This window comes from Alligator sinensis, unplaced genomic scaffold, assembly GCF_000455745.1.
Source record: "Alligator sinensis unplaced genomic scaffold, ASM45574v1 scaffold138_1, whole genome shotgun sequence".
NCBI classification, from domain to species: domain Eukaryota; kingdom Metazoa; phylum Chordata; order Crocodylia; family Alligatoridae; genus Alligator; species Alligator sinensis.
The window spans coordinates 3,251,902-3,262,149 of NW_005841862.1; the positions used below are offsets into that span (position 1 = coordinate 3,251,902).

At 37.2% G+C, this 10,248-nt stretch overlaps 1 protein-coding gene across 11 annotated transcripts in view; it reads left to right on the forward strand.

The window, feature by feature from the left end:
- The window catches only part of CDC42BPA (CDC42 binding protein kinase alpha), a 349,682-nt gene that overhangs the window by 253,579 nt on the left and 85,855 nt on the right, over positions 1-10,248 (forward strand). For 10 of the 11 annotated variants that reach the window (XM_025216127.1, XM_025216130.1, XM_025216132.1 and 7 more), the window contains 4 exons: positions 264-397; positions 2,236-2,478; positions 2,779-2,889; positions 9,644-9,891. In XM_025216127.1, coding sequence (XP_025071912.1) covers positions 264-397; positions 2,236-2,478; positions 2,779-2,889; positions 9,644-9,891 — 736 coding nt within the window. The remainder of the gene's footprint in view (positions 1-263; positions 398-2,235; positions 2,479-2,778; positions 2,890-9,643; positions 9,892-10,248) is intronic. The other variant, XM_025216161.1, reaches the window with a different exon arrangement.

Consider the following 10,248-nt stretch of genomic DNA (forward strand, 5'->3'; position numbering starts at 1 on the left):
AGCTTAAGAGGAGACCCTGCTACACATGCAAATTAAAACTGGTTGGATCTTTTTATGGTGTGATGGGTACTTTGCATGTGTAACTGGTCTCAAGTTAATTGTGCAAGACCTGTAATATGTAGAGGGGGCCTTTGTTACACTACCTCCATAAAAGAATGCATATGTGTTGTGTATTATGCACAGCTTTAGGCCAGCTAGTCTATGCTGCTCAAGAGCGAGCATGATTTCCCCTCATGTATTTAGGAGTACCTCTTTTTTTCTAGATTCTGGACAGCTGGAACAGCAACTAGTGGAAGCCAGTTCTGCACGACGAGAATTAGATGATGCTTCCAGGCAAATTAAGGCTTTTGAGAAACAAATCAGAGGCCTGAAGCAAGAGAGAGAGGACCTTAATAAGGTAAAAAGTGTTATATTGGTAACTTTATTATATTTCATTTTAAATGAATGTTCCCTTAACATCTTAATTTCACAGTAAAATTGATTAGGTGATGATGCAAATGTATTACTCTTTCCGAATTCTGATTCCTTTTTTGACGCAAGGAGATCATTTTAAACATTACGTGTACTATCACATTGGGTGGTCCTTGCCGATTGATTCCAGACATTAAACAGATCCATGAAATGTTCTCCATGTTCGCTGCACATAAAGCCTTTCTGGGCCTCAGATTAAAATGATAATTATAGCAGTTAGTAGGCAAAGGATAGAAGAACTGCCCCAGAGTACTAATTTAATCAGTCTGGTGAAAGTCATGCTCTGAACAGTCTGATGATGGTTGCTTTGTGTTGCATGAGTATTTCCAGCAGAGGGAGATAAAAGATCTTCAAATTGAAAGATTTAAGAAATAACTTGGGGAACATACAAATAGTCTCACCAGAATTATTTCTCTTCTTTTTTGAATATCTCTACATAGCACAATGCAATGCCATGAAAAATCCAAGCTAAGGCTAAACTAGCAAGTTCAGGTACCCCAAAGTATAGCTACATTTGTTTGATGCTATAACAGGACTAATGATCCTAGGCCAAACCCTGTATGTTATAATTATAACATAGTTATACTGTTTCAAGTACCTGAGCTAACCCAGGTATTTCTGCACATCATTTTCCTGTTCACAACATCCTTTTGTTCTCCCACCTCTGCTCAGGAGGTTGTAACACTTCTACTTTTATGCAAACCTCATTTCCGTATGCTACTTATTATTTTGAGCTCTACCCTGGGCTATAACTTAAACCAACTGGGAAACAGAAGCAGGTGCAAAGTATAGGTGCATCTGCTTGCTGAATGGGGTGTTGCATCATGAATGCATTAAACCATTAGCATCCAATACTTTGGATACTAATTTGCTAGGTAAAATTTAAGGTATTGGCTTTGATCTGTAAACGATCTATTACTGCCTTGGGATTTATGTAGCCACTTGAGAGACCATCCATCTATCTTTTCATGGCAGCACTGGGCTCTAAGGGCATCTTTACATGTGCTCTCGGGGTGGGGGGAGAAGGGGCACTTTAATTAGAGTGGCTCTTGGGATAATTACAGCACATCAGAGCAGACCTCCTACACATCTACAGGCACCCTTAGTCTTCTTTAAGTGCTAGATCATTTGGAAACTATTGTTGGACTTGCGTAGCCAGCAAGATTACAAAGTGGGCTTTCCGTCTTCCCTGTACTACATGCGTGTTTAGGCTCTCTATGAATATATATGTAATTTGTGCTATTGGTTCTTGATGATAGTGTAGCTATGGGATACAGGAGTTATAACTGTAGAAGATTACCAAAGTCTTTGAAGACGGAGATTTTTACAAAATATTTTTCCATTCACTTATCACTTGAAGTTTTTATTTGTCAGATATAATATTTACTGATGCAAGTTTTTCTTTACTTGGTTTAAATCATTCAGGAAAAGTGCAACAATAATACTTTGAATTAAAATATCATCATTGTTTTGTTATATGAGATGGTCTCAAAAGTATTGATACTCCATGCACTGAATCTATGTAGTGGGCCAAATTCAAGATTCAGTTGGCTGCATTTGTTTTTAATCTGGCCTCTCACCTTCATAGATAATTTTCACAGTTCATTGCAAGCACTTAGCCTGTCATATATGGGTGTTTTTTTTAGGATGTAAATATTTAGTTTCTTTTTACTTAGAACCTCATGCCCTTGTCCAAAGGTAGGGCAGAATTTAGCCCTGTAGCTCTATGTATGTTTATAACCTTTCCATTTTTTTAATCTGTAGGAACTGACAGAGTCTAGTGAGAGACTAAAATCCCAAGCCAAAGAGCTGAAAGATGCACATAGCCAGCGGAAACTGGCTATGCAGGAGTTCTCAGAGATGAATGAGCGGCTGACAGACTTGCACTCCCAAAAACAGAAACTTACCCGCCAGCTCCGAGATAAGGAGGAAGAGATGGAAGTGGTGATGCAAAAGGTGGAAAATTTAAGGCAGGAGTTGCGCAGAACAGAAAGAATAAAAAAAGAAGTAAGTAGTCCAAAGGAGTTTTAAAAAGTCCTTGAGGAGTAATGATATGTGAAGGGCTTTTCAGGCAAGCAAAATAATGCTTATTTCACTACCTTTATTTAAATAAAATTATATGAGTCTATGAATCTTTAGAGTGATATTCATTTGATTATAGTATTGTATGCAAAATTTAGTTTCTCAAGAATTCAAAAATTTCAGCCTAATAATTGGGCATTCAGCCCTCACACTAAAAGAAATCTCAGTGTGTTTGGAAGAAGTATAATATCCGAATCTGGCTATTGTTAACAATTATTTTTGTAGCTGGAAGTTCAAACTGAAGCTGCAGCTGCTGAGGCATCTAAGGACAGGAAATTGCGTGAGCGAAGTGAGCAGTACTGTAAGCAGCTGGAGAGTGAACTAGAAGGACTAAAGGTTAGTCTGCTTTGATTTTGACACCTTTAAACTTAACAGCCTGCTAGGATTTGAGCTGTAAAATTATTTTCAGGCGTGGGACAAAAGGGCATTATGAATTTGTCACTTCACCTTGCTCTGTACTGAATGCAAATGCAAGTCGTATCATGCTGTCACTATGAAAGTCTGTGTAAGAAACAAAGTTCCAGCAAGCACAAACTTTTGACCAGTATCCTATGTGTACATTAAAAGGTGGCTATAGTCAGCGAAGCGTCACTGTAAGGAATCCTTAGTTTTTCTGTATTTATTACCAGGCATTATCTTCTGTTACTAATTGCTAACACTACAAGTCAAAAAAGGTCTTTTATAATTTGTTAATGTATTTCAGACAATATCTATGCAGACATGTTGGGTATTAATTTGTTGTAATGGTATATTTCAGTTATGAGCCTAACGTAATTATTTTAAGGGAAAAATTATAATGTACTGCATATCTTAGGTAAGTATGTCTAGCAAGGCCGCAATCTGATAAACACTTAAGTATGAGACTAACTTTGCACAAATGAATAGTCCTATTAATTTTAGTGTCGTTATTTATATAAATAAATGCTTTCTGAATCAGGAATTTAACCAGTTCAAACTAAAACTCTTATCCCATTGTGTGGCATTATATAATAGGCTTTGTGGAGGTCCAAAAAGATGATCAGAAAAAAAATAGGTTTCCTGGTTTCTGTATAAGTGTTTGCATAAGGCAAAATCTTGTTTCCACTTAACTCATTAGGATAATTAGTGGATGATTTTATTAAGAAAGATGATAGATTCTTAATCACCTGAAGTCTCTAAGTCAAGATAGGATGCCTTTCTAAAAGTTATGGCCTTCAAACAGGAAGTACAAAGTGAAATCCCATGAACTTTGTTTTGCAGAAGGTCAGACTAGACCATTCCCTTCTGGGCTTAAAATCTATGGTTAACAGTTTTGTTAATCAGTGTCATTGGGATCCTTGCCAACATTAAGAGGCAGGGTGGCAGATTGGTTAAGACGTCTTGCTACAGCTCAAGCTCAGGCTCTGTGGAGGGTATGGCTGGGCTCAAGCTCTGCAGAAGTGATGGCTAGCACAGTACAGCTCTGTGCCATCATCACCCAAACCAGTTTGGACCTTCTTGCAGACTGGATCCAGCCTGCAGACCATAGGTTGCTGATCCCTGCTTTAGAAGATTTGATTTTTCCTTAAACCAGATGTCATAAGACTACAACTGTTGCAAATTCAGCCTGCTCTCAGAAAACAAAGCAGTCTTCCTTCTGGTTCTTATGTCTCCAGCAGCCATGAAGTCTGGCATCAGAGCTAAGATGGCTGTAGTGGTTGTTACTTGAATATAGGATGTAGTTTATTCTTTAACAGCTCTACAGGTTCTGAATTTCTGACAGTGGCAAAAAATTGTCAGTGTCAGTAAATGAAGAAGAAAATGATCTGGGTGGTATGTAGGGGGGGATACATGTAGAAATGGATTCCCATTTTTAAACACAGTCTGTTCATAACCAAACTTGAATTAATGTTATATATGCTCAAAATTTAAGCATTGTTTTTCAACAGGCAAATGTAACTTCTTTTTAGGAGGCAGGGAAGGGTGGCACATTATAGACTAACTTGTTCAGAAAGGCATGAACCTATCAATTCCAGAAAGAAAAAAAAGCCTTGTGCAGAACATTCAGCCTCTCTGGATTTTTCATCACTGACCTCAGAATAGCTGTTCTTAAACACCACAACTTTAAAAAATAACTTGAACCTGAAACTGTGGAACAAGAAATCATCCTTGAATCATTTGAATCGTATTATGTAGACTAGTTTTTATAATCCCTATGTTCTTCAGTAAGTTAACAGTTTTGTTCATCCCCTTTACCATATAGTTCATTGGGCTGGGCCCCAGCAGAATCAACAGCATTTCAAGTCATGGTGACTCCACAGCTCAGCATTGCGCAGTATATGTGTCTACTCCAGAAAGAATCATAGAAAATAGAGCTGGAAGGGACTTTGAAGGGTCCTGTAGTTTATCCCCCTGTACCAGGTCAAGACAAATTATATCTAAACCATTCCTGAAAGCTGTTTCTCTAATCTGATCTCAAAAACCTCCAGTGATGGAGATCCTACTACCTTTCTAGGTAATCTGTTCCATTGCTTCACTATTTTTACAGCTAAAGCTTTTTAATGTCTAATTCTCCCTTGCTGTACTTTAAGCCCATTCCTTTTTGTCCTGCCCCCAGTGGATATAAACAACTGTTTATAACATCCTTCTTTTTAATGAACTTTCACGTATTTTAAGACTATTATTAGGTCTCTCTTCAGTCTTCTCTTCTGTAGACTAAAACAACTCCATTTCTTTCCATCTTTATTCCTAGTTGTGTATTCTAGATCTCACATCATTTTTATTGCTCTTCTCTGGACACTGCAAAGATTCACAACTTTCTTGAAGGAAATGCAAAAGCTGAGTGGAATGGAAAAATTATCTCATATTTCTGACACATGACACTCCTGTTTATATATCTCATTGCAACAATATGATGATATTGTTGTCTCATGCTTAGTTTGTCATTGACAATAACCTTCAGACACTTTGCTGGAAAACTCCTGCCTTTCCGGTTATACCTCTTTTAGTATTTGTGCAGTTGATTAGTCCTACCTTAGTGTACTTGTCCTGATTAAATTTCACCTATTTCAGGCCATTTCTCCAGTTTGTCAAGATTGTTTTGAATTCTAATCCTGTTTCCCAAAGTGCTTGCAACACTTTCCAGCTCAGTATTGTATACACATTAAATAAGTGTGTTCTCTATTCTATCATCCAAACCATTAAGGAAAGTATAGAATAGTATCAAACATAGGACAAACCCCTGGGGAACCTAGTTGATATAACCTTCTAGTTTGATAGTGAGTCATAACTAACTGCTGTTTAAGTACTTTTTCTAATGGTTTGTCTATACATATTACAATAGATTCATCCGGACCACCTTTTCTTAGCTTGCTTATGAAGCTATTGTGAAAGTGAATGTCAAAAGGCTGGTTAAACTCCAGATATATCACATCTGTTGCTTCTCCTCTATCCACCAGGCCTGTTCCCTTTCATAGAAGGAAATTTAATAGTTTTGATATGACTTGTTCTTCACAAATCCACAGTGATTTTTATCTTTTAGGTATTTACAAATGGCTTGTTCATTTTTTATAAGTATCTTTCTGGGAATTGAAGACTGGCTGGTCGGTAACCCCTTGGGTCTTCCTTTTTCCCCTTGTTAAAGATAGATGCCTTTTCTAGTCTTCTGGATCATGTATTCTCCACTAACAGCCCCAAGATTTCTTCAGTCAGTTACCCAAGAACCTTAGAATAAATTACATCAAGCCCAGCTGACAAGATTTCATGTAATTTGTCCAAATAGGGCAGAATCTTATTTTACTAGTGTATGTTTATAATCAAAATGCAGCTTGCAACCAACTCTGAGTTACCTGACTGAAATGTAGGAGCAATTCTGTTGTCCACTCTGAGTGCATATGTGCCCCCATTATAGGAATAGAAGTGCTCTCTGGAGATGCGCAGATATCATATAACACAACACTTACTTTCTTCTACTTCTGTACAAACCGTGATGTTTATAAAGCAGTACTCCAGTGATGTGATTTATCCTGCCAAATCTCTGCTAGGACAATTCAGTCTTAAATTTAATGATACACAGAGATGTTCAGCATCTCCTATATATTTCCCATTATTCTTGCATTGTATTGTTATTATATTGCCAGTATATTTCTATAGAAATTTTAGTCTTTCAGTTCCTCCTTATTGCAGTCGGCTTAAATGCTAATACCTAGTGCTGACTTTTTTCAGTAAAAATGTAAAACCCCTTTTCTTAATGCTGCTGAATGTTTTTCAATATGTTCAAGCTGGAATTTCAAAGCATGCCTATTTTCCCAGGTTTTTGGGGGGACTGGAAAAAGGGATGGGAGAATTTGTGAACAAGAAAGTGTGGTGGGAAAACAGGAGGCTTTGGACTTTGATGTCATTTGAAAGTTTTATGAGCATATTTTTTAAATTTGTGTGTGTGTTCCTAAACCTTCACTGATAGGAGCACTCTAGACAAACTTAAAATAAATTATATATTTTTTAAATATTTGACATGTTGAAAATTACATTTCCAGCCCCCTGCCTGTTTTCCCCTACCTGAGCCATGACAGGTTATTTAATAAAGAAAAAATAATAGAAAAATTATGGCCAAAGCATATGCCTGTTGAGTTTAAATATATTTTGCTTCCTTATAGAGTTTCTTTAACAAACATTTTATAGGTAAAAAAGCTTTGTATCAAAAACATAGATAGTTAACCATACTCACCCAATAAAAGCCTTGATTTTGTAACTGCAAAATACTCTTATCTATGGAAGGTGGAAGCTGTGTATCCTGAAATAAAAACTAGCAAAAAATAGCAGTATCACTAAGGGCTAATCTCACAGAAGCCAAGCAGAAAGTCTTCCAAGATTAACTTTTAACAATGTGTTCAGCTGTGATAAAGGAGAAAATATGATTACATTGAGTGGCCATGTTTGAATCTTCACAGTTTTTGTCGATGCATCTACAAAGCATTACTGCAGTCTCTTGTGATGGTGTTCTATATGCATACTGATGTTCAAAATGTGATACTGTCTTTGCAGTTGTAAACAGTGCCTCCATGTTATAATTATATCTAAATACACTTAGTAACATTATTAATCATATCATCTTTGTGAGGTAGACTAGTATTGTTTTCTTTATTTAAGCTAAAGAAACTTGTTCAAATTTTCAAACATGCCCTTTAACCATCTGTGTGCAAATAAGTATATTGCATCCTTTTGTGCCTCACAGTTACGCTGTTTGTGCACTCAGGGAAATGCATATGAAAACATTTATGCGTGCAGCAGGAGATCAGGCTTGGGCCCAGCTCAGAATATATTTTCTATTCCTTATGCTACTGTTGAACTCTAGTTCTGTTTTAATATTTAGTTCTTGAAACAATACCCAATTGCTCACCAACCACTTTCTTTCACACTAGCAATTCTTCTGTGCTGTGGGCTCATGTTTTGATGCTTTAGAATTTAATTGAAATTGCATTGGAACTTTCTAAGTACCTGGTACATAAGGTTGCAGTTTTACCTACTGCACCTGCTGTGGGTAGGTCTCAGTGAAGAAAACTAGCATGTCAGGCAGCAGCAAACCTGTGAAATGGTTGTTGATATCTGTCCAGCAATGTATCCCCATGCTCTATTCCACACTCGCCTGCCCTGAGACATCTTCAGATGGGATCATTCTCTTATTCCCTAGTTTGTCTCTGTCATAACAGTAAGATTTTACTCTTAGATTGTTGTGTCTTTGTTCTGATTGAGGTAATCTTGTGATATTGTAAATTATATTATATTTTTTGACATCGGCTTGGGAATGATGTTATGCATTCCCAAGCCAATGTTGGTCGCAAGGCTTATTTTTCTTGAGATAGGTGTCCAGTAGAAATGCAGACGATCTAAGTTTTCTTGGCCAGCCTGTAGCTATCAACATCTGTTTGCGCATCAGCAAAGTGAAGGTACACAAACCCTTGTTTGATGCTGACTGAGAAGAATTTTATTAGCTCATGGGAAAGTTGGTGGTTATAACTAGACATGCTGATATCTCAGGGATGTTATCTTAGGCTTCTAGTTGAACTGCCCTGCCTAAAGCACCATGTTGCTTTACTAAATGTTTTATTTTACATATTTTATAATTAAGTTTCAGGGATTTTAAAAACCTGATCTATTCCACGTCTTTTTGTTAAAAGGTACTTTCATCTTGGGAATTAGTGTTGGATTTTAAGACTTGAACAGCAGATGATGATTAATATTCAGTCAAATAGGCTCTACTTCATTTTGAGTGTACACTTTCTTCCACACTAGTCAGTAGGAAAGCATTGATTGTAGTGGGTGCAGAATATCGGTCCTTTGCTTTCAGAGCTAACCCAAGCAATGTTGAAATAGCAGATCTTGCCAAACAGCTGTGCAGCATTCAAACTGATACAGACTGAAGAAGCTATCATTCTTGGTAGGTAGAGTTTGTTTTCCCCACTAGTCTGGTGTGGCATACATGATAAATTTAGATGAACTGCATCCTGGTTCTTTTTCGAAGCTGCTGGCCAAAAGGTTTAAGATTGGTCATATTTGACACCTGTGTTCTAGTCAGCATTGATGTTTCTGAATTGCTCCCTTATAGCTGTCTCACAAATTGCTTATATGAGAAATTCAAGTAGAAAGTATGTGAGTTGGAATCAGAAGAGGTCTTGGTAAGATTTGGAGACTATATCTTTTCCCACTCTAGGGTGGTCGCTTGAATTTTATGCGATCAGTCTTCCAGTTTTGTGAACTCAAAGGGCTTGTGTTGGGGAAACACAAGAATAAACCATGTGGTCTCTTCCTGGTTGCCTATAAGTAGGCAGAATGCGGCTTTTAACATTCCAAAGTGTGATATAACCATATTATGCCATGATTTGAAAATAATGTGTAAGCGGCTAGCCTACAGGAAGAGAGTGGAGAATTGGACTTAACTGTGTTCTGACACTGACTTTTAAACAGTTGAGATAAATGCATATATGTAACTGCAGTCTGTTGTATGAATTATACTCTCACAGTGTGCAATATTCTAAACATAGGATTGTGTATATCAAGATTGAGTTATTATTAAGCATACATTTTCAGTGTTCTGCTGTGCAAGAAAACTAATGTTGAGCTGTTCCTTTTTTAGCAAAAGCAAATTGGTCGCTCACCAGGGGTCAGCAGCACAGAACATCAGCAAGAGATCACTAAATTAAAGGCCGACTTGGAAAAGAAAAGTGTTTTCTATGAAGAGGAACTATCCAAACGAGAACTAATGCATGCTAATGAAATCAAAAACTTGAAGAAAGAACTGCGGGATGCAGAGAGCCAGCAGCTCGCCCTCAAGAAAGAGATTATGATCTTGAAAGACAAATTAGAAAAGACCAGGAGAGAGAGGTAAGTGCAGCCCTAGAGCTTGCCAATGAATCCTAGATACCATAATAGTTCCAAATGTAATTTCAAAACATACCATCAGTCCAGGGGTTCTGACTCCAGATTCATTTTGGTAGACCTGATGTCAGAGTATAACATGTAAACAAGAAAAATAACTGAAATCCATTTACTGGCCTTGTTCAAAGACAGGTACCCCTGAAAATTATATATATTCTTAGGTCAAATTCTGCACTGTGAAAATTTGGCTCCTGGGGTTTAAGCTATAGCTTGAATAATTTTTTAGCATTCTTTTTCCTCTTGGTCATTTCATCATTTGATTGGAAAACTAACATGCGAGAGGTCATCTGCTGCTTGCATTCC